The sequence below is a fragment of the Thunnus maccoyii genome, chromosome 12 (assembly GCF_910596095.1).
Source record: "Thunnus maccoyii chromosome 12, fThuMac1.1, whole genome shotgun sequence".
In the NCBI taxonomy this organism is placed as follows: domain Eukaryota; kingdom Metazoa; phylum Chordata; class Actinopteri; order Scombriformes; family Scombridae; genus Thunnus; species Thunnus maccoyii.
The window spans coordinates 1306623-1331553 of NC_056544.1; the positions used below are offsets into that span (position 1 = coordinate 1306623).

Consider the following 24931-nt stretch of genomic DNA (forward strand, 5'->3'; position numbering starts at 1 on the left):
TTTAACATAATGTATTGTATTCCATTATCATTATGCTCTCTGTACCCTTTTTAAAATACTCACTTATTTTCCTTTCCAGTGCCTGACTTCTGGGGAAAGGGGGAGATACTGTGGGCAAAGGTTGGACCCTATAAGTTATTCACATGGGATCTCCAGAGCCTTGTCCCTGGAAGGGAATTGGAGAGTGAGGTATGTATCTAGCACTAAGCAGGCTATTAAAAGTTTGTTGAAACAGATTAGCCTGTTAATGACAAAGTGAACTCTTTGCTGGTGTTGAACGCATATTTGTTGCCATCAAATGCCATCTAAGGTATTTGTCATTGACACATTTGAAATGACAGCCATGTGGAATGGCACATCTTGGGGGTTGAGAAAGGTGAGCATCATTATTCTAATCCTAACAATGTCTTATTCAGAATGTTAAATTCATTTTAATAATTGGACTTTTTGTAGCTGGATGCTGCAAAATACTAATTGAAGTAGTTTGCAAGGACAGACACTGGACTCTGGTGGTAAGTGAACTTTTGTCCAAGTTTGTATGCACACCTTTAGCACACATAAACTCTTCATGTTTCATGAATATTTAGGAGTCCATCTGTGTATTTTTAACAGGCTATGTACCCCAAGGAACAAAGGGCTCTTTTTGTTGACCCTTTTGGAGCCACTAGTACCCAGGTGCAGAAATGCAATGAAATGACAAGGTAAGCATATCTTGGATAATCCCTGTTAGGTGCACCTCATATCTCTGCTGTGGTAGACTATTTCACATAGCCAACAAAGCAGCATCTCATACTTTCACCCCTCTATCTTCACGATGTAGAGCCTTCATCAGAAGGAGGAACATCAACGTCTCCAGGTGGTCATGTGACACAATTTCCCACCCTCACCAGCAAGACACCACATCATGAAGGGTGCTGGTGTGTAAAGTAAATTTTCCAGTTTTTCAGTTAATCCATCTCTTTCGATGAGACAACTCACTCCAATCTGTATTCAAGGTGGCAGAGCATGTACTGAATGAACAGAAGCCTGACTTTCCAGTTGACATGGAGGCGGTCGACCGAATGAAGTGGGAAATGGCCCAAACACTGATCTCTGAGTCAGGTATGAATGTGATGAGATATATATATATATATTTGTTTCTTTCTTTCCTTTTGAAAGGTAATTTCGGTTGATTACCCTTTAGTTCTCTTTTTATTTGTTGTTTTGCTGTTAATCCACCCTAAAGCCAAAAATATGAAATAAACACATGAAGGGCTGCAAAATTCTTTGTTGCTGGTGATTCTCAGGAACTGGGAAGAGGGTCTCATTTTTCATGTTGTGCCACAATGATAATTATTAATAATAAAAGAGGCAAAATCATGACTATTCTCAAAAGTACTGTGTTAACATTACATTAAAAAAAATAAAAATAGAAAAACCCACTTGCAGTATTGGTAGTTTGGCATAATGGTTGTGCATTTGTCAGTGTGCTATAATTACATGGGATCAATACATATGTCATTGTATTATTTGCTAGATCCACTACCTCATATCAATTCAAAATGTCCCCATAAAAGATCCCATTTTTGCAAGAAAAACTCCACCAGCTAACTATAAGATTAAAGATGGATTGGACTGTAAGAAGAAGAAAAAGAGGAATGACAGGAAGTAGAAAAAAGTGTTGGGCTGAAAGCAAGGAAGATAACAGTTTGTAGTTTAGGCTAATGTGAGTATTGAGACATCGAGACAGATTTAGCATGGTGTAAACTGACAACAGCAGAGCCAACATGTGAACAGCAACACAGCCAGGCAAGGAGAGAGAGCAGAGAGCAAGAGGGGGATTAAAAATGGAAAAGATAAAAAAAGAGAAAGAAAGAAAGAGAGAATACATTTTAAAAATCGCTTTATTAAATTACTAAAGGATACAACAATTCAGCAGGAGTTCATATTAAAGCTGACAAATGAAATAAACAAAACACAAATCAATAAAAACAGTAGTCATTTGTAGCAGCCCAGTCAGCATCAGAACCACATCGTCTGACCCCTCACACAGCTCTTCCTTGTTTTCCAAATAGCTAACTTGGCCAGTCCTGAAATATATTCATAAGTGATTTTTTTCTTTGCAGAGTGGTGTGGACCATGGATAAAAAGACAAAAAGAAAATGTTCCCCTAAGCACTCAAACCAGGACTGTAATTGGCTGAATAGTTAACTGATTAAACAGATGGTATATCATTTCTGTCTGCGAGCAGAAAGGACAGTTGTCCCCTGTGCCAGGACTGAGGTACACCAGATACCTGTTTGTAGCTACAGCCCCATCTACAATCCTCCACTGGAGGTCACCCGTCCGTTTATCAACAGGGGTTTGTACAGTGAGAGAGGTCAAAAAACTCTGTACACCTCGACACCTTCACCCCTGACAGGCAGCATAAACTTGAAACCCTCATGTTGATTTAATAAGCTGCTTTTCCCCCCAGAGTCTCAAAATCAGCTGACTCTGGGGTCTTTAGAGACAGCAGGATGCCCTCCTCATCTTACCACTGTCCCACAGCAGGAGAGGAGGAAAGACATACTCATATTCATCATCTCATTGGTCCGTTGGAGTATGGTCGTCAGCAAACACTGAGGCCTTCTGGCAGGGAAGCACAGACCTCCTCCATGAGCCTGAGCAGCAGTATGCTGGATCTGATGTAAAACAATTCAGCTAGATGGGTGATGGAGGTCTTCATGAGATGACCCAGCTAACATAGCCAGCCTCTCTCAGTCTGGATCTCAGGCTGACCAGAAGACAGAACCTGAGACATCCCCGGTGTCATCACAGCTTTCTGATGCAGCGTTCAAACCTGTGCTGTTGTGTGTGTGAAGAGACTGTCTTCCAAATCCGGTTTCTTTTTCTATATCCTGAATGACTCTTTTGACTTTCACTGTGGACTGACTTGTAAACTGTTGACAGAAAACTCGTATATGTGCTTTTCCCGCTTCCCACCACTGACTTAGGGACTCAAAGTCCTTCTTTCCTCTCCAGATTCCCCAGAACATCTCAACTTTCTGACAGAAATCGCTGTCCTGAAGCAGCTTAACATTAAAGTGCCAGTCTGAGCTGCATTTAGTTGTTGGTGAGCTATAAAAATCGAATGTGACTAAGTGATGGTCAGTGAACCCTACTAGGTAAATGTAACTGTTCAGTAAGCTACTACTGAAACTATGTGACATGTAAATCCTATCCTGTGGATGTTCGATCCTCCATATATCTACTACACCTGACTCTGAATCTCCTGTTCTGTCTAATGTGAAATTTGTAGTGCAATTCAAATCTCCCCCATTACTACACATTCACTGTGATCACACCGTTTTAAAAAGTCTTTTATTTTCTGAAAGATGTCCAGCCTGTCTGAGTCCTGATTCAGAGCATTGATGTAAATGTAGGATATGTCCTGTATTTCTGCTCTGACCACTAAAGCCCTGCCTGCCACTATCTCTGTGTGAGAGAGACAGAGAGAGAGAGAGAGAGAGAGAGAGAGAGAGAGAAAACAGAAAGAGCGAGTGAGCGAGCGTAGGGAGACAGAGAGAGCGAGCGAGCGAGCGAGCGTAGGGAGACAGAGAGCACTCCCAGAGGAGTTGAGGCTCACATAGGGAGCACACTCTGACAGAGAGACAGCAGGAGAGGAGGAGGATGAGGGAATAATACAGATACTGTGAACTTGCTTTAAACTCTGAACAACCACAGTTTTGCATATTAAACATTGCCTTAAACACAGAGACGGTCCAGTGGTACTGTCAGAGATAGCAGGGTCTGGAAAGAGACGAAGAAGGACGACAAGACCGGAGGACAGCATCCTGCCATAGGAGGTAAGATTAACAGAAGGGCACAGGAGATTACAGTAAGAAGGTAGGGGTCCAGGAAACGAGACAACTTACAAAAGACAAACACACCAGAGGAACGTCCACACAGAGAGAGAAGCAAGGACACAGAAGGAGAGGACAAACCTAAAGACATAAACTCTTTATGTTCCAAAGAGAAAGAAGACAATTGGATGAGAGATCCTGACACACTCAAAGTCCATCTTTAACGTCCTTCACCTGTGCATGAGAGGAGCGAGGAAGTGACTAAAGAGAAGGGGGAAAAGAAAGAAGAGAGAAAGAGACACACAGAGAAGCAAAGAAAGATTAGATAAAGCATAAGGGAAAGAACTCAATCCTACATAGAGGGATTGGCAAAGGAGGGACACAGACTAACCCTGGAGTATCTAACCAGTGCTCTGCTCAGCCCAGCGGGGAAGATGTCCAAGTCCTCACCGCGTCTGGGTCGACCTGCATCAGCGGGGTCCAAGAGCCCCAACTTAAGGAAAGAGCTGCAGGGTAACCGTTCATGCATGCTGCGCATCGGAGAGAGGCTGATGAGGGCAGGCAGTGAGGGAAACCTGATCCAGAGACCCATACCAGCTCAGAGCCAGAGCCAGGCTTCCTCACCTGGGTTAGGACAAGGACCAAATGGGAAAACACACCCTGCAGCCCTGGTAGACAAAGCCACTGAGCGGACAGGGAACAACTCCAGCAAAGGTAAACTGGAAGGTAAGATTAAACAAAGTAGTGTAACATGACGTGACATAACATAACATGTGATACAGCAAGGAGGCTCAAGTGTGTGCAAAACACTGCAACCAGAGGACAGACTTTTCACTTTACTGTATCTCTGTTTATAACTGGTGAGTTGTCAGTGATGTTATCCATGTGTCTCATTCCTGTGAAAAGAGTTTGTTACAATATCGTAGTCACTCCCAGTTTCTCAGAAGATAACTTTCCCAGTGTTGTGTATAATGTTGTATAGAGAACAGGATTTTATAGAGTCTCTTTTGTTGTATCAGGAAGGTTTGGACATGAACAAACACTGAAGGTCAAATGCAGTTTTCAGTCAGCAAAGTGATGCTAGAATGTGACAGATTCAGAGTGTTCAGTGTGGATATTATTAGCATTAACTTCTAGAAAAACTGTATAAATATATATGAAATTGAATCAATCGTAAAAAGTGTTTGAACTGCATCTACAGCAGAATAACGTCATCATCCCCAGGAAACAGCAAACATGTTACATGTTCATAACAAGTGGCTGGTGTCTGGATATGCATGTTTGTTTAAAATTCTAATTATGATTTGAACTATTAATGCTACATTCATGCAATGTCAGCAGATTAGGAAAAGCCTCTCGTTATTCAAACTTGCTCATTACGAGCTCCCTAAATCGCACCAGATAAATAGTCTCAATCGGCTATTTTTATAGTGTTACCCTGTACATATCTGTAGAGGTTTGTTAACAAGTAACATAAGATTCATATGGATGGTGTGAAGCTCCTCCTCAGTTAGCTGAGTGGACTGTATTATGTGTGTCAATATGTGATTTTATTTTGATGTAACTGCCAGTGATGGTGGCACAAATCTATTGACACATATAATGTAGTGTAGTTCTGTGAGGAAGCTGACATTAACTCTGATGCTCATTATTACAGTCTGAATTATGACTTGAACCCTGCATTAGGACAAGAGGAACGATGCATGTGGAATTTAAAATGGCGTTGTTCCCTTCAGAGATGAACACATACTGTGTGAAAGTAATGGTGGGTTTGGCTGGCAGTGACAAATTTATTCTGTTTAGCCCAGTCTTTATTTCAGGCATGCCATATACCTATTTAACATATGAATACACAAATTAGGAAGACAAATATGATGTGATATGTGCTTAATGCATTTCACCATGTTAATATGTGCTTGTTCCAAACTGCAGTTAGAAAAGCGGAAAGGGATTTCATGTGTGTTTTCGCTGCTTAAAGTGCTGTCAAGACTGGATTAGCTGCTGTCATGCTGTGGCCCATCACAGTGTCAGTGTGTGTTTTCAGCAGGATGCATACTCGCTCTTCCATTCACTGCCACTCTGTTTCATACTCTAATCAATTCAGCTATTTGAAATGTGTTTACCAGAGGCATTACCATAAAATATCTGTACATACAAAACATATTTATAGAGCCCGACTGACTTATCGATTATCTAAAATTATTATAGATATTAACATTATCTCATAGCTGATTTAAGATACATCAGTAGCAATGTATATGTCATCTGACAAGTAATAATAAAACCAACGAGGTTTGTGCACCAGGAAGCAATGACAGGTTTATTTTATACTGTAAATTGTCCTGTTCACTACATATTTGGGTCACTATTTAAAAAAAAATGTGATCCTAATCAAAAATATTTGTTTATGTTATGTATTTATGTCCAATATATTATCAGATTTTCTAAATTCTCAGATATCAAAATCGGTAAAATCCAGGATTGGAGCTACATACATACATACATCTCCAAGACATGAATGACTCCTGCCAAACACATAATCACTAATATTTAACTGTATCAAATCAAATATCACCAATTTCTGTTTATCAGTAATAGCTAAAAATAACAAAAAGCTTTAGTAGTGTAAAAAATCTAAGAGGCTGTTTACACCAAATGCGTTTTGGTGATCCAAACACAACTAGACAGTCTAGACAAAACGCTGTTCACACCTGCGTCTCCAGCTGAACACTTGTGTTCAGATTTTGTTACTGCCTACATCACTCCTGCTGGCGGGTCCAAGGACCCCACGCAATTATTATGTCAGTCAGATTTGTTTCATACAGGCTAGCTATGAAAACAAAAATGTTTCAAGAACTGATATACATACATGGGCTATTCCAACTGTTGAGATTGGCAGGACAAAGTCATTTGGCATTGGTGCGCTGTCACCAAAACCACCACCATGTCCTGCATTGATGAGCTATTTTTCAGGGACCCATCAGGCCACAGTAACGTTTACACTACAAAAGATGTGGTCAAATACATCCCAGACCACCTTGGCAAGTGTGTTTGAGTGATCAGATCACAATGTGTCTTGGTTGTTGTTTGTGTTTAGCGCAGTCCAACTGTGATCTGATCACCCAAGATGCATTTTAAAACCAAGTGTTTCAAGATCACATACTCTCTAATGAAAGGAAACAGTGTGAGATTTACAGTAGCTCAGGATTTACCTCGTTGCTCAGAGGAAATAATCCTTCTCTCCTTGATGCAGTCAGCTAATGTAGATTTACAGACACGTGCTTCCATGAGTCAGAGACCCTAAAGCAATGTGTGTGTGTGTGTATATATACACACATATACACACAAACAGACTATTATTCCATTTTTGAGGACATTCCTGTTAACACTTTATAATAAGGCAATATGACTAAGTCATATGTAAATGCATTTCTACATGTACGACTGAGTGAATTAATGAATGTTTGAATGAATGCATGACATGTCCTGAGGGTCAAAGCTAATGAGTAAGTGACTATATTAGGTGATGGTGACTTCATGTTTAGTACATCAGAACTAGTACATACTCTTATTGTGCCCCCTCACAGTAATCACAACCAAATAAAAGTGCAAGAAGGCGTTTATTAAACTCTGATCTGAGCACAGTTGATAACTTAAAGTGAGATTAGAAGTAAAGGAAAAAAAAAAGATCAAGATCAAGCTTTCAGATATTTTTAGTGAACATAAAATAGGGATGCAGGATACTGACATTTTTGGCTTTATTACTGATTTCCAAATTTCCACAGATGTTCCTACATATACTGCTCATTTCTGTCCAACAGCACTACATGTTTCTATCAGTGCTGATTTCAGCAGCAGGTGGATCCTGATAATTTCCCCAAACTGTTGCTTCAAATGCTTCCCTCAACCATCACTGATTTATTTTACAATATATCCTCTTTTTTTTTTATAAGAAATTCACATAAAGTTAGATATTAACTTAATACATTCACAATTGACTAGTAACTGTAACATGTAAATAAAATGGTCTGGTATGACTTAAATGCTTAGAATAGTCTGAATGAAAGATTAATCATTTTGATATTTGATACTTGAAAGGAAGGATGTGTGGTGATATCGTTCAAAGGAAGAGCTGGCGAAGTTCTTATTTTGTAGACGTTTATTAGACGATGGCCATCGGGTCCATTCCATGTACAAAGATGGTCAGGGCAACGTACCACTGTCGGTGCACAGCTTATATGGGGTTACACATCTGTATCTTATCACATGAATAACATAGGTTTTCCATGGGCACTAGGTCAGTTGGGAGCCCTCCAATCAAGTGGTTGACAGCTACCTCACAACATATTATGTGTCACAACATACCACATCTGGAACAGTTCCAAACTTGACCATAAACCCATTATTTGTATTTAAAGGTCCCCCCAAGAAGGGCTATTACCTAAAATGACATGCAAATTATGGAATATTTAGGTCCCATGTCCAACATCCAAAATCAGTGAAATACATAGGGTCAGATAAAAGTCATACTAACAATACTCAAACTTCAGATTAAATGAATGAATGGAAATGAATGAGAATGACTGCCTGGGTGGACTCATTCCACCAATCAGAAACCTGCACCCATGTTAGTGAATTTTTGTAGTTATGATAATTATTCCAATAGACTGTTTTTGACTTGTCATTGCAGCAAAAGCACAAGTGTAACTCATCAGTTGTTCAGTTCCGTTTTGTGTCCCTGTAAGTCAGTCAAGTGACCAACATCATTACTGAGATCTGGTGATGCATTATTGCAAGAGCTGTGTCTACACTTAGCAAGACAAGGAGCAGGAGCACTCAGATCATCAGAGTTTGCCAACAAACTTCCAGTTGAACTCTGATATTTCTCTGGATAACTAAGCTTGGACCTGCTGTCAAAAGTTAGTGAATCCCCAAAGTCAGTAGGATTCATTCTGTGGGGATCATGGCTGTCTGTACCAAATGTCATGGCAATCCATCCAATAGTTGTTGAGATATCAGTCAAGGCTAAACTGGTGGACTGACTGATGTTGACATCTCCAGAGCAATGCTGCTAGTGCAGCTAAAAACATTCAAGTCATCACCCAAACTGTCTGTTGTAAAGGTCTTTTAGATTTTGCAGAGCTGCCTTGTGGTTATGCCTGCACCAAGTTTTACAGTGCAACGGACAATAACAGCTCATGTCTCGTGCTTTTACTTTAGTTTGCTCTTCCAAATAAGTGGTTGAGAAAATATAGTTTTAAAATATAGTACTGATAAAGTTGTAGAGAGTAACATTTCCAGTGACGTAAAAAACTTTGTGGTCAGTTCTCTGCTGAGATTTAAAAACTCCTTGCACACTGCATTCTCACATTCCCCATCCACCAACCCCCACTCGCTGACATTTCAGCTGCCTGAGGATGGAGATCAGTGCTATGAGCTGCAACCAATTGGCATCACAATGCATTTCAGTGATGAAGGCTAAAAAGTTCTCTTGTCAAGTCAAAAAGTATCTCTGCTCTAGTCAGCTTACTCCTCTGTTATGGAAAAAAAAAAAGAGAGCTCATTATTTTCAGCCAGTGCAGGCCAGTGTTTGTCAGCAAAAGGGAGGAAGATTAAATGTCCCAGACACTGTCACATAACTCAAACATGTAACAAATTGTAAATTTTGGCATCCAGGAGATACAGTATATGGCATTCATTCCTTGTGTGTTATGTGTCCAAAGGTAAACATGTTTTTTTGGGGGGGGTTTTTGGGAGGGGGGGGGTTCAGGAGGTATTAGTAGATAGAAGGGATCAGTAGATGGCAGTGAGCCCACCACCAGTGAAGAAGAACTAGAGCACACTATTTCCTTTTACACAACACAGTAGCAGACTGCATGCAAGCAAGGCTTTTTACAGATTGAACAAGTGCAGAAAGAACAGCAGGATGAAGACAAGTATCCAAAGAGGCTCTACAAGAAGCTGAAGAATAAGAGGAAACTCTGTCCTCTCAAGTTTACAACTGTTTTGCTGCCTAAATGCAATGTCCTATGATATAGTAAATAATTAAAGCTATCATTACACAAAGACATGAATTTTAGTGTGGTTATGTTTTGGGACAGGACAGTCAGACAATTCTAACTGGCCTGTAAGTGTCCATCAGGTCTGTGAGCTACACTTCTCACGCCGGCTTCTTCTCACAGTTCATGTGTCGGGCATATTCCTGCCAGACGCAACAGAGAAAAATGCAGCACCCACAGCACCTCTACTTCCTGTGGCTATGCCCTCTGGACTGGAGAAGCCTGATAGCCTGGGACACACCAGACAGTATATGTGATATCAGATAGAATGTATTTGGTCAAGTTTAAACTAAAGTATTGAAACACCTCTGGTTTTTATCTGGATATGAGACACATACTGTATGTGTATATAGGGCCAAAGTGACTGTGTGAACAGAATTTTGTCCCCACACAACATGACTAATACAAGTAAACTGGCAGAGCAGTGTGTGTACAGTATTCAGTCACATTTGCCCTGGTCAGTGGTTGCAGCTTTTTCTGTCCTGTCATACATTCCTGAGCGGGGAGTTGGAGTCCAGCAGTATTGTCCTGTCTAGTCCCGGAGGATTACAGCTTGCTGCTGATTAGTTACATCCTCTCTTGTATCATCACATTCCCCCTTTTGACTATAAAGTGAAGCTAATCCCTCCCATGCTCGCCACTTCAAAAGCTGGAGGGAAGAGGAAGGGAGGGAGGGAGCGAGAGAGAGGGAGAGAAAAAAAAAAAGCGGGGGGGGGGGGGGGGGGGGGGGATGGTGTGATGGCCAATAAATGTGATTTTATAAACTTGGAACAAAGATGAGTGGGCTTAGTGGACAGAAAAAGAAGGAGCAATACAGCCTTGATGTCACATCATTTTAAAATCAACGCCGTCATAAAATATTCTGACATCATTTCAAAATCAACATTATAAAATCGTGTGATTTAACAGCTACACTAAGCAGGATCTCTTTTTTTATGAAAATGGAGCCATGTGTTCAGACTGCACTATTTTAGACTTGGTCAGTTTGTTTCTGTCCCTGATGTTTGGACACATATGCTTTCTGGTCCAGTCACTTGGAATAGACTGCAGAAGGAAATGAAACTGAAGAATCTTGATAAGTCTGGAAGAAGTTGTGGAGACAACTGAAAATTCGATGGTAAATGACTCCAATAATAATTGTCTCTTTAGTATTGTTACAAGTTTTTCTTATTGTTTGAACTGTTTGTGTTGTTACTATGTCTACCAAGTTTTGGCCATGTCTCCCTTGCAATGAGGTAAAGCAAACAGAAGTAACAGTTACAATAGATATTTTTACAATAACAAGGTATCAAATAACAGTGTGTAATGTGTTGTGCATGGCTTATAGTGATGAACGTACAGAGAATTGTCAGTGAATCTGCAGCTCTTATCGGATTCACAGAGCTTTCTAGTGAGTTTTAGCTCATTGTTTAGCAGTCTAGCTGCAACTTTACTATTTTGGTTGACTCTCAGCGCTCTCATAGCATTGTTTTCAACCGCTGCAGGCAGCTGTTTTCAGAGAAAAAGCTCTAAAAACCCACTGTACACTACCTGCTCAGCACCACATGCCTAACAGACACAGTTAGCGACGAGCTGGTGAACATAGCGTAGCATTTAGCAGCTAAAGAGCCAGATATTTCCCTCAAGGGTTGGTAGAGAACAAAAACAGAGCTAATGAGTGAATATTGGATTTGCATTCACCAGGTGGACAGAAACACAACTCCAAATGAATGATAATGCTCCTCCACAACTGCTGGATATGTAAATAAGCAAATGTTTGCTGACAGGTTCGTGCTGCCCCCAAATGGCCAAAGAATCAGTTACTGCAGGTTTTCTGATAAGCAACCTCCTGTGGTTGTGATAACGGTTCTCTGTCAGGAGAAAAAGTGGAAGTGGTGTAATGTTGTTATGCTGATGCAAAAACACTGACACTGGAGACAACAGTTCTCAGTCAACCCAGTCTCATGGCAGTTTGTGAAATAGTCACAAAATGTAATCTTTAGATTTGTGTACATGCACACACATTTTTCATTTTTTGTAGCACTCAGCATGAATTTCAAAACTAAGGTATTAAATTTGTAAGTATGTTTCTAGCTTGTACCACATTTGGTTTTTTTTCTGCCAGTTGGGACTCAGGAGCACAGAAGCTGTATTGTTTTTTCTCATTTGTTATTAATTTTTAACTATAACCACTATATAACTCAATATCTAATTGTAGCCCGTCTACCCTCTATATTATGTAGATGGGGCCCTGAGTTCTTTATCCTAATTTCCTTTGTTATATTATCTCTGATTAATTGAATGTTTTTTGCTTGGGTCACTTTGGAAATCCTATACCTCTTGAATATACCTTATTGTGAGACCACAGTGTAACAAACAATTGAGTGTACTAACCCTTTAACACAGTACAATACCACACTCTAATATAAGTTGGTATAGAGTATGAAGGCTGTATAGCTTTTAATCTCTGAAATAATAAACACACTCAGAAACCATTTCAAATTAGAAGCAATAATTTCCTTCTTTAATTCTAAACAAAATTAAATGAAAATTATATTAAATTAAATACCAGGAGTGTTCACTGCTTTTGTTTCACAAGTCACACAGTAGTTTTCCCTTTTTACCTTTCCAACTTTAAATTATATGCTTTTATTTGTCCACTGAATTATTTTAGTGACCAAACACACACACATTATCACTCTATGCTAAGCCGGCAAAAAGGATATAACAAAATAAAATAAAAGCGTTGCAGGCCTGATGCGGTGCTTGTGATCGTAGGGACCAAAAACTTTGTGGTCGCTTCACTCAGGTTTAGAGCATGAAACAAATAAAGCAGGTCGGTACGTTTTTCAGAGTTACGGCATCCTCCAGAGAAAGCTAACAGTCCACAGGTGTCTGTCCATGAGCAGGATGGCAGCACTCGGGCATATTCACGGAGTTTGGTGGTTATTCAGCGTTGCCAGAGGAACTCTGAGCATCCCTCTGAGCATATTTGGCCTTCAAAGTACTCTCTGAAATTAGGCCTGGTATGTCTCATCATATGCCAAATACAGTATGTCAGTATCAGAGTATTCTCTTCCTGTAAATCACTTTCAAATGTTTGATGACTCATCCTGCACTTAGGGGCGTTTACAAAAGTTCATCCAATCAAATGTGACTTTGGGCAAGCAGCTAGCCACACCCATCATATAAAAATTCACTTCACCATATGTGGGTCATAGTAGCTAACAGAGTAATATGGAGAGAGATAGGAAGAGATGTGTGTTTGGGTATCAGTGGGCAAAAACTGTTTCATTTCCAAAACAATGTGAATGAGGTTTAATTCATTCATTTCTCCCTCGGCGTCATCCTCCTGATCTAGCAACAGGTGAGGGAGGTGTGTGTGGAGCCAACAGTCCCCTGTATCTCAGTTACTCTCTGCAGCTCCGTATGGTGCCTAACTCTGTAAGCCCCACCCACTTTTATAGCGGTCCAATGAAATGCAGAGGATTTTATTTAAATCCCTCTTGTAATTGTACACCGCTTAAATATTTAATTTCACTGGGAAATACATCACAGTACAGAAGCTAAAGACGCTCTAAACTTTGTTTCACCGGGCCTTTAAAGCTTTGTCATAGAGCGAAACCAAATACATCGTTGGAAAGGTCTCGGCCTGGAGAGTAACAGTATGAAGATTCTACATGGCTCCTGCTTTGAAATACTGACCTTTGTAGTTGACCTCTGTGCACATTTGAAGGCTTACAATTCAGCAACAAAAAGGGGTTCCAAGACATGGATTCGACTGTTATAGAGAGCTCTTGACCTCAGCTATCATGTGAGCAAAGTCAATAAATGGGGGTCAAATATGGGTAAGATACATTTAAAATTAATTTTCAACTATTTAAGAATTAGATATTTAAAATCTGATTACACAAATGTGTTTACCATCCTCCTTAAACACCTAAGTGTACTCTCAATTCAATAATTACAACTTCCAATTCTAGGAAAAAACACCAATACTTTTTAAAAACTACAATTCCCTAGAGCCGTGCCATGCAGCTTGATACAAATCTACACCACAGTTGTAGTTCTTCTGGTTTAGTGTTGTAAATAGATATATCTACTGAATATATCATATAACTAGTACAGCTGGACTATAATTACACTGTATCTACATGATGTGTTAAGAAAAAGTAAAGATGTTGGTTTTAGCTGTTTACGGTCAGCTCTGTGCATTATAAACAAACCAACTAGCCAACAGTTTGCAAGGCTTGGATAGAGATGCATGACAGGCTGGTTGTGTAACGCACCCCTGTGCACACAAAATGACATGCTGGAGCAGGAAGGCAGATAGTGGAGAGGAATGAGAAGAGAGTAGAGAGCTGTTCAGTGTGGGCTGGAAAAACAGTAGCGCGCCTTCTCCACGACAGGGATGGAGAGGAATGGTTATTATCCTGACATGAAGCCATGGACTGACGGTGACAACTCAGTGTGATGCACTAAAAACATTCAGCAGTGTAGTAAACATCATTGGACAACCTAGGTGCTGGATGTGCCTGAAACTATAAATGTTTAAATATCAGTCATTAATATCCCTTTTGTCATGAGTAGCAGGAACTTGACCCAAATGCAGAGACTTCAGGCTGAGCGATTTCAGGTTCTTTATTAAATGCTTGTGCATACAGGACGAAGCGAAACATAATACCACATGAGCAGATCAAACTGAATACACTAAACAGGAAGGAATGAAACAGAACAAAGAATCTAACAAAGACTGACTCCAAACTGAGACTTAAATACTAACTGAACTAATAAGGGAATGGGGAACAGGTGACTAGACACAAGGGCAGACTGGGAGTGATTAGCTGGGAAAGACTGTTTTTTACCTCATTGGTTTACTTCACTGCCTGTGGAGATCTTGTGATTCCCATTCCCAATGTAGCAGAGGAAAACCCTGAAAACCCTCTACATGTAAACGGGAATATTAGTAGAATATTCATTTTCATTAGCCAACAGCTTAGTAGGAATTAGGGGTGTGCAAATATGTTATTCCGCAAAGCACAGATAGGTTGCTTTTTTTTTTTACGAATATTTGTTTCATACAAATATTTCAAAAATTATTTGTTTTCGGGAAGGAAAAAAAACCCATGTCAAATACCAGCAAGCAGGTCAGTTACATCACTATCTCAGTGTCTCTTCTCTGCTCCGCTGTAACGTCTATCAGCAGGTCTCAACAAGGGGAGTCACATCCACCTGCTACATGACGCACATTTCCTAATTTGGACATCACTCCTGGAGTTGGGGATGTTCCCCAGAGATAAAGCTGAGCTACTGACACACAAAGTGTTCCCAAGGGACTCTCCATAACCTGTTGTTCCCCTTTTCCTTTCCACAAAGTTAGGCTGTAAAAAGTAGGCAATGAATGAAAAGTGCAAAGCAAGAATTGCCTTTGAAGTTCCTCCCTGCATGTTACATGGTGTGCTGTCTCTGTGTTATGGGTGTATAAAAAGGTAGAGGTCTGTCTGCAATGAGACTGTTCATTTCTTTTGTACATGGCCACCCATCTTTCATTAACCCTAACCAATTTAGTAGCCTTAACTTAACTTAAAGATCCTTTCCAGACATGTATTAAAATACCTAAAGATACTCTACTTGGAACAATTATGTGTGTCTGATATGGTTTTTCCACGATAAAAGTATAATTAACACTTTAAAATCCTTAAAATGACATCTACACCTTCTCCCTCTCCCTCCATACCAGATTCTATGAATACGCAAATATATTCATGCGCAGCAGTGCAGTGCCTTCTCTGGCTCCCGATTATGGAGTAAAGAGTGTTAGGGACTCTTCTCTTTACATGAGTAAGGTTGCAGATAACATGACCAGTGCGACTAGGCCAAGAGGGTACAACCCAACTGAGCTTATGAGCATTATCAACAACTCGCCCCACCTCACTTCCACTGAAGCTTAGAGTGGCGATCAGCAAACTGCAGCTCCTGAGGATACAATGCCCTGTGGCAGCGGACTGGCGTAGTAGACTACGACGGCTCAGAGGCAAGAGGAAGTGGTGTGCACGGAAGCAGAAGAGGGGTTAGTCTGTTATCCAAGCTAAAAGCTAATGCCACCAGGCCAGCCATTCCATTGCTCTTTCTGGTCAACATTTGCTCACTGATAACAAAATGGATTGTGTTTTTCTCCTGACGGAAGCTTGGCTAAACAGCAATATGCCAGACTTAGCTTTTCAACTCGACGGATTCCTACTCTTCCATGCAGATTGGAATCAGCTGTCGGGAAAAACCAGAGGAGGTAGATTCTGCATATAATTATCTTTAATCATAAATGATTGGTTCTTAGATTTGTGATGTAGGAAATCCTGACTGAATCTGTTTTTGAGACTGTCCTTGGTTCACTGCAGTTTCAAAGCGGAAATGCTCAGCCATGGTATTGACTACTTATTTCATTCCTAATCAGCAGGACAACATCATTTCTCTGTGTTTTCCAAAACTGTTACACATCATTGTTATTGTTATAATGATGTTGTATGATGTGACAGCTCTGTGGTTAAGGTCTGGTTAGTTTTAGGCACTTGATTAGGTACGATCGAAGTTATGCTTTTTAAAAAAAACTGTCCTGACTCATTGTTGGAAATGTGATGCTCGCAGTTGGATATGGGAAACTTCTCCAACTGAGGAAATTTGTCAACTTATATAGATGTCATCTAAACTGAACCACTTCTCTGGCTCTTAATTAGTACAGCCGCTGGGTGGCATCTGTCACTCAAACGTAAGTATATGTTGTTTCTTTGGGCGACTGACATTACAACCTGTTGTGTCATTTTTCTTTGGAGGACAGTCTCTAACCAAATGTTAACATAATGATGACAGATCAGAGACACTTATATGAATCATTTTTCTAATACTCATATTTAATTGAATTTCATTCATTTATTTATTTCACTCATGTCATAATCATGTCAATGCACAGTTCCAGAACGAGATGTGATTCATAAACAAAACACAATTCATTTTCCTCGTACACATTCCATGACCGAAAAGAAGCAGGGAGAAGAAAATCTTATTTTGCCTGCTATTGACTCAAAACATAGACAGATATGTAAACAACAGAAATAGATGCTCTGTTAATTCCAGTTACTTAACAACCATTAATTACAAGTAACATGATCAAAAGCCAGACACAATAATTTACCTTCAACTAAAAAAGCTGTTATTTGTCAATTTCATGTTGTCTAATTATTCATTCTCTATACATTTTCTTAAAAAGAGAAATATTTGAACAACCCTTTAAACGCACAATATGCAATTTCTGCCACTCAGGGTCTCTCAATAAAAACAATAACAAAAGACAGAGTCCGATGACGTTGTAAAGTAGCATGGGATCATAAGTGTTGTTGTCTTCATTGTTAAACAACCAGCTCCTCCCCTCAAATCAAACAGACCCAGAAATTAAAACTGCCAAAAATAGTGAATAAAGAAATTTCACATTAAAAATCAGTGCTTCTCCAACGCTGTTCGGTGGACACATGGTGTAAGGAGGGGCTACAAGCTGAGATGCTGTTAACTTTTGCTCAGTTTGTTTCTCTGACAACTGAAGATCCAGATGTTCAGGAGGTTTTTACCGAGAGATGAATTATCCGCAGAGGTCTCCTCCTCTCCAAAACAAATGTACACAGGAACTAAAACCGGTAAAAACACTGAATAAAGCAGTTTCACATGAAAATCAGTGTTCCTCCAAGACTTCAAAAAGATATTCCCTCATTTGATGTTTAGATGATGGTGGTGGAGAGCGCTGTCTAACATGTAAGTCCAAAATCTCCCATAGGTGTTCAATTGGGTTGAGATCTGGTGACTGTGAAGGCCATAGCATATGATTCACATCATTTTCATACTCATCAAACCATTCAGTGACCCCTTGTGTCCTGTGAATTGGGGCATTGTCATCCTGGAAGAGACCACTCCCATCAGGATAGAAATGTTTCATCAGGATAAAGGTGATCACTCAGAACAACTTTGTATTGATTAGCAGTGATTCTTCCCTCCAAGGGGACAAGTGGACCCAAACATGTCAGCAAAATGCCCCCCACAGCATAACAGAGCCACCAGATCCCCTCACTGTAGGGGTCAAGCATTCAGACCTGCACCAGTTTTTCCTTTAATTTGTCACCTGCCTGTATATGTATATATGTATATAGTTGTATTTATATTATATTTATTTTATATATTAATATATATTAATACTTAATCCATTTGATTTACTTAACTTTAATCAGTTCCACAGGCCAGTTTCACAAACCTTACCAAAGCTAAAATGTACATAGTTTACATTAGATTTTAATCAGTCTCATATAATCTCAAGGTAAATAGCTAGCAAGCTAGCATTAGTCAATTTCTTGTCAACTCCTAAAACGTTAGCTAGGCTACATGACATCATGTATATTTGCTAACTGACTTTTTGGCTTACCATTTACTATCATCAATCATTTATCATCAGTCATCATTATCTGCTCCACTTACCACTGCCCTGCGTTCTCTTCTCTTCCTCCTCTTTCTTTCTCTCTTTTTTCACGCCCAGACAGATAATCCCCCTCTATTTTCCGTCACATTAATCAATGCAAACAAACTTGCAGCTCTGTGACTCATAGACACACCAATGATGGTTTCCTGTTACTGGTTATTGCTGCAATGGTACCACAGTTAAGGGGGATTCCCCAATTTTGAGACAATCTGAGTCATCCGTCGGGGGCCCCCCCTCATGCTGGGGGCCAGAAGCAGGCGCTTATGTTTGCTTATGCATTGGGCCGGCTCTGCAGATCAACGCTGTTGAGAGCCAGCAATCGACAATTTTGACTTAGAACTCAGCTGGTCCACTCTTTGGTGACTTAACCTCAGCTAATGGTAGTTACCTAGTTCACTAACTTTTTGTAGTTTTAGTCGATCCATATGTAAAAAAAATAAAGAATTAAAAAAATCTCTCATCTACTTTATATTGATGTGTGGAAAGTGATGCCAGCCTCCGTGGTCTCTTTGGTCCTTTTGGTAAAGCAGTTATGCTGCACAGCCGCAACCATAGTTGCTACCAATAGGTGACAATTGTAAACAATGTCAACGTAAGATGGTGGACAGTTATCCCACGATATATGACGTTATGTCACATCTAGTGTTATATATCTATGGCTCCACTGCTGTGTTGCAGTCCACTGATCTTTAAAAAATAAAGCATTAAGTTGGACATGCTTTGCAGAGCATATTTGTTTTTTTCTGGCTGTCACAGACTTTACTCAGACTTGCACACCACCAACAGGATATTCAGAAAACCACACACAGTGACCAGGGCTGGAATCAAGTCATTTTTAGTGCAAGCCACTTTGGCCTTTGATAAATAATGGTAAACAACCAAGAATGTTTTTGACTGGTTAAACATGTCGGTCTATAGTAATTTGCATACAAACTCCGCTAATGACTTGACAAGTACGTGTTCACAACATCGGATGTGTACTGTCTCCTACACAGAGTGTTGCATTACAGGTTGTTTGTAGCCTTAATGTTGCTAGGCTAGGCTAGTTTCATAAAGTCTGTTTATAGTGAGTGTGTTGGAGTCAACACTAAAACGTTTCGTTAGCCAGTTGGACCTGTGGGAGTTTCTGAAGGCTCGTGTAATGTGATTTTCTGAAACAGAGGAAATAAATTGATGAGTGAAAATGAGTCCAAAGCGTCTACGAAACAATGTCAAGCAGCCAAATACCACTGTCACACATGATAAGGAGCTCAAAAAGACGAACAGACAGTCTTATAAATGCTAACTGCCAGAGAAAATCATTTTGACCACTTCTAAGAGCTTGGCAGGAGTGTGTGACTGGTAAACTTTAAAACACAACATGTATTAATACTTACACTGTACAGTGTTCCGTTGCTTGTGCCACTTATCATGTAACATTAATTGTTAACTAATGTTAGCTAGTGGGTTAGTTGTTAATGTTTATGTTAACATTACACATATATTTGCGGGGATGGGAGTGTTTATTCGCTGCATGCCATGTAGTTTTAAATGAGGAAATCCACAATTTTCTTTTAAGAGCACAATGGCCATTTCAAAACAGTGCACACCAAACTGGCCATGTGGGTAGTTCATTTTAGAAGGGGCATTACAGCTACACATCCACTGCACTGGTCGTTTGACTGTAGTATAATTCCTGCCCTGAGTGACAGTATTGGGGTATCCATTGTTAATGGGACATTTTGTCCATGGCTGAATCTCACTCAAAACACTGGTAGTTTCAGGTGTTTCAGCCCACTGCAACAGTTCATTTCCCTCATACTGTAGACTGAGATGTCTCTCAGTGCCCCAATAACAAGTCAAATACAAGTACAGTAAAAAACAAGTGGAATCTATGAATACCAGATTACCAATGTTAATTAGTCTGTCATTATAATCATGTGTATCATCATGCTAACATAAGATAAAAAAAATAAAATGTCCTCTTCAAAGCAGAAATTAGTTTTTAAAATTTGCCTGTATAACCATGAAGCTTTTATATAACATGAATGAATAAAATACTGAAAACTTTCCTTAGAGGTTTGATCTACAGTCAGTGATTCTAAGAAGAACTGCAGGCTACGTGTGTGTGTGTGTGTGTGTGTGTGTGTGTGTGTGTGTGTGTGTGTGTGTGTGTGTGTGTGTGTTTAACAAGCAGAAATGATATTTCCCATGGCTGTCTTGTCTCTGTTCAGCTGTCGCTGCCAGGCTATGTGTCCTTGTCAAGACGCACACATGCACACACACACACACACAAGCCAAGCAGCAAAGTCACAGTCACCAGGCAATAACAGGCTGTAACAGCATTTTCACAGTGAACACCAGCAGTAACACTCAGGGGGAGTCTCACACAGACATCAACCTTAACTCTCTCCCCTCCTCTTACTTGACTCACTTTTCTCCCCCTTTTGACTTTTTTCACTCATACACACATTCCCTGAAAGTGTGTCTCCTCTTCTGCTTCTAATATCCCCATACCGGTGACCTGTGCCGTTGGTCAAAATACAGTCTTCAAGACCTTGGATATTTCAGTTGATATTGTGGCTACATCATATATAATCCTTAGAAAATGTTCAATCAAACAACCACAAATGAATTTGACATATGGCAAACTTGGGAGCAGGTAGTATTTTAGGACCCAGGGCCTCCTCAGGGGGAAACGTATTAAAAATGGGGCTTTATTTCTAATGTTCCCTGTTTTATATTTGATCATATTTTAGTATAATGTGTATATATAGTATAGGTATAGAATAAATTCAATTTTTAGTGTACAGTTTACTATACATTGTGTCATACTCACCACACTGCTGCGCTCTCTTTCTCTTCTCTAACACAAATACTGTTTTCATTCACAGTATTTCATGCCAATCACTGCAACTTTGTACCTTTATTAACAACTGGCCTTTATGTTTTGTCCTGGTAGTGAAGACTGGAAGTTGTCACTTGATTGGACAGCATTTTGTTTTTCAGAGGATGGTAAGCAAGTAGGAACACTTTCTATTTTGCCTGGATTCAACAATTACTTGTTTCGGTCGGCTTGTTTCGGTCTCAATAGCTAATTTGAGAAAACTCGATATCAAATGTTACTGTCTTTACTTAGATTGTGAGAATGATTGTTCCATGAAGGAGATATTAGGGTATATAAATAGGTTTTGGGGACTGTTTGCTTGATTGACATCTATGTGTTTAGGTGTCTTCTACTCAGCTGTGATGCTTGCTGTTTGTTTTTATTTCATACTGTTGTGTTGAGTCATGTTTCTGTTCTCTGCTTCTCTCTTGTTTCCTGTTCTCCTTACTAACCACAGTAGGATGTGACTTTGTCGCTACTCCTCTGAGTTAGTGATTTGTTCTGACAGCAGCAGTGCAATTTCATCTCAGACATCTTTCCATCCGTCCATCCCTCGCTTCTATTTCCAACCCCTGCAGAATATTCTTTTTTCATTCTTTTGTCTTCCATTCCAAATCAGCTGCGCTGCGCCTCACTGAGCACTGAGAGCCCTGGGAAACAGCTGCATGGTCTGGAAACATCTTCAAAGTATATTTTTGATCATACGGGCTACATGTGGAGCTACATGTCTCTGCAAATAAGACTCATGACACAGTTTCCAGTGCTTATTTCTGATCACGCGCACAGTGTGGCTGTTTCTCTTTGTTGCAAGTGCAGACCAAACAAGGAGAAAAGTTATTTTATTTTAAAAAGCATTTGTGGTCATATAAGGTTGCATATTTAAAACTACAACCAGATGAAGAAATATAATTGGGACACTCCAACCCTGTCTCCTAAAGATGTTACATATATTTTATAAGAAACGTAAATCCTGCTGCATTATGTTTTCTAGTAATGTAATAAGGAAATGTTGTTAACATGGCAAGTCGCAACAGTGTTAATACTAATACTAATACTATAATAATGTAAAAGCAAAATATTCAGAGACAATGCCAAAATATTGGATCTCGCAGAGATATTCACTAGTAGTGACTACACTATTATTAAACTTTTTTATGGTTATGTTTAGGGACTGGCAGCACTTGGTTAAGGGTGAGGGAAAGATCATGGTCTTGGTTTAATCAGCGTCTGCAGTGAAATACGTGACATGACATCTATCACTAACCTTAACCAAAGTGCTTTTGTTGCCTGAAACACACAGGACTCAGGATGTGAACACTGGATTCAAAGTCAAACTCTTGTATTTCCTTTACTCCAGGACCACACAGTTTTTAGCGTGTGTATCTGTGTACCCATTTGTGTGCACCACATGATAAATGACCAGACTATATGGTGCTTTAATTAGATTTCATTTATATCCAGATGACTTCTATTTTGCCTTACTGAATAGAACACCCTTGTGCAATGTTTTTACATTCATTCATTCACTGTAGTAGAAAGACGTGATCACAGCATTAATGGCTTTGCTACATGTGTTACTAAAGACTACTGACTCTCTCTTCACACAGAGCCATAGCCACATGTGGGTAAATCAAGCTTAAGTCTTTTCTTTGAATGTTAAATGAAGGAGAGAATCATTATGTCTGTGCAAGAATTACATTAACTATCAGCTTATGAAGACCCTAATGTAATATTGTACAATGAACATTATCTGTCTTAATCTAAGATTCTTTAGCTGCATCACTGCCTGCTCAGACAAAAAGCTCCACTGTTTTTTTTTTGTTTTGTTTTTTTAAGTGCTAGACTCACTTTGATTGTTACATGTACTTCTAGAAGCAAACATTTCTCAGGAAGCCCCGTTGTAAAGCCATTTGTCTGCCAGCCTTTGTTTCAGCTATAGTGTTCATTGTGAGTGTTGCATGCATAGATGCAACCCATCCACATGCCATGACACACAGCTACACTAATCCAACAGGATAATATTTTAGCATGCAAATGTTTCAGTCACACCTGAATCCATGACAACACACAGTAGTGAAGTTTATTTTGACATAGTCTCACATACTCAATAGAACACCAAATGTGGATTAATCCACCGATGAAAATAGTCCCCAACAAACGCACCATTTCCTCCCTTTTGAGTAATGTTTCTTAAAAACTATAGTGATCAGTTGTATTAGGAAATTACTGAGTTGTTTTTAAAGATTTATGTCTTCAGTAGGAACCAGTGGGCTTCTGGCTAAGTGCTACAGTCAGGGCAGGGGAGTCAGAAAGTATTGAGAGACGGACTAACACATTGTTGGTTTTAGTCTTGTCATGGGATTTATTGACAATATGAATAATATGGAATAATGCCAGCTTCATGCATTAAAAACTACTGGAGAAGCTGGGAGATCATTGGATATCAGCTTAGCAAATCTGAAATATAAATTTAGATAAAATACCACATTCTACAACCTTATTTCATTCAATTCTTGGGTGTTGCCACGCTAGCTAACTGGCTAATTGACTATCTGGCTAACTGGCTGTCGACGTTGTGAGCCAAATATTCACACAGTCCTGCCCAGTGCAGTGAAGAGCTGAGATTTACCTCCAGGCCTCCACTGAACTAGATCAATCAGATTTGCTTTGTCAACGAGGGAGGGAGAGAGAGACAGAAAGAGAGAGAGAGAGAGAGAGAGAGAGAGAGAGAGAGAGAGAGAGAGAGAGAGAGAGAGAGAGAGAGAGAAAGAGGACGAGACAGAATTTAGAATTTTAAAAAGTCCTTTATTAAAGAACCATTTGTTTTTTTACATTATTTTTAACAAAGCAACATAGAAAAAGCCAACAAAGACACAACAAGCAAAGAAAACAAACACCACCACCAAACAAATCCAGCCCTACAAAAATGAAGAACTAACATGTCCCCCTGGATAGAGCACGGACCCTCATTCACACACCTAAGGTTTTTTGGTGTTGTTTGTCAGTTTATAAAAACTGAACTCCACCCTGAGGTGAGCCACCAAGAGTCCACTCAGCATCAGCACTAGGTCAGCTGACCCCTGATCCCAGATACAATTTTTTCTGGTTTTCCAGATCACCAATTTAAAAAGTCCAGATAAAAATGTAGTTAAAACAAGAAGTGACCGACTGTACCACCCACGGACCAGCCCTACAACCCCAAATGTCTGTCTTTCACTGACTGACTGAGTCACCAAGTGATGAAGTTACACCATTGGTCGGCCAGCCCAATGTTGGAGTTTGCACAATGTTGGAGTTTCCCCACTGGCTGTTGCTCTTTCAAAATGGATTGGCGCAAAGAGTTTCTATTACATCCTCAGGGAGCATTTACAGTGGCGCCCCAAGTACAACTCAGCGCAGTCCCGACATAGGCTAAGTTTTAAAAACACACATTTACTGACCGAAGCGTCTCACACGGAGGCTCCAACACTGACAGGAGCACCAACCCACAGATACAAAGAGACACAACAGATCCATTTTAACAGCCTGCATGGTAGCTAGCTAGTTAGCATGGCTAGCATTGTTAGCATAGCCGTGCCGTGCTATGTGTAGCCCATAGACTGTATAAAAATAAGATGTAGCTAAATGTTTCTGGTTTAACAGCACTGTGCTGGGCAGGTGACGGGTGTGTTACAATGTTTGTATGCTCTGA

General features: G+C 39.9%; 1 protein-coding gene and 2 long non-coding RNA genes across 8 annotated transcripts in view; all 3 read left to right on the plus strand.

Moving 5' to 3' along the window:
- The window catches only part of LOC121909468, a 567936-nt gene that overhangs the window by 201959 nt on the left and 341046 nt on the right, over window positions 1–24931 (plus strand). The window lies entirely within an intron of this gene.
- Window positions 464–1094, plus strand: LOC121909465. Its single transcript, XR_006099449.1, has 4 exons — window positions 464–512; window positions 613–701; window positions 821–917; window positions 996–1094. It is a non-coding gene; the product is annotated as an uncharacterized LOC121909465 (long non-coding RNA).
- The window catches only part of si:ch211-207d6.2 (sickle tail protein homolog), a 112993-nt gene continuing 91663 nt past the window's right edge, over window positions 3602–24931 (plus strand). For all 6 annotated transcript variants that reach the window (XM_042429993.1, XM_042429997.1, XM_042429994.1 and 3 more), the window contains exon 1: window positions 3602–4550. In XM_042429993.1, coding sequence (XP_042285927.1) covers window positions 4259–4550 — 292 coding nt within the window. In that variant the 5' untranslated portion in view covers window positions 3602–4258. The remainder of the gene's footprint in view (window positions 4551–24931) is intronic.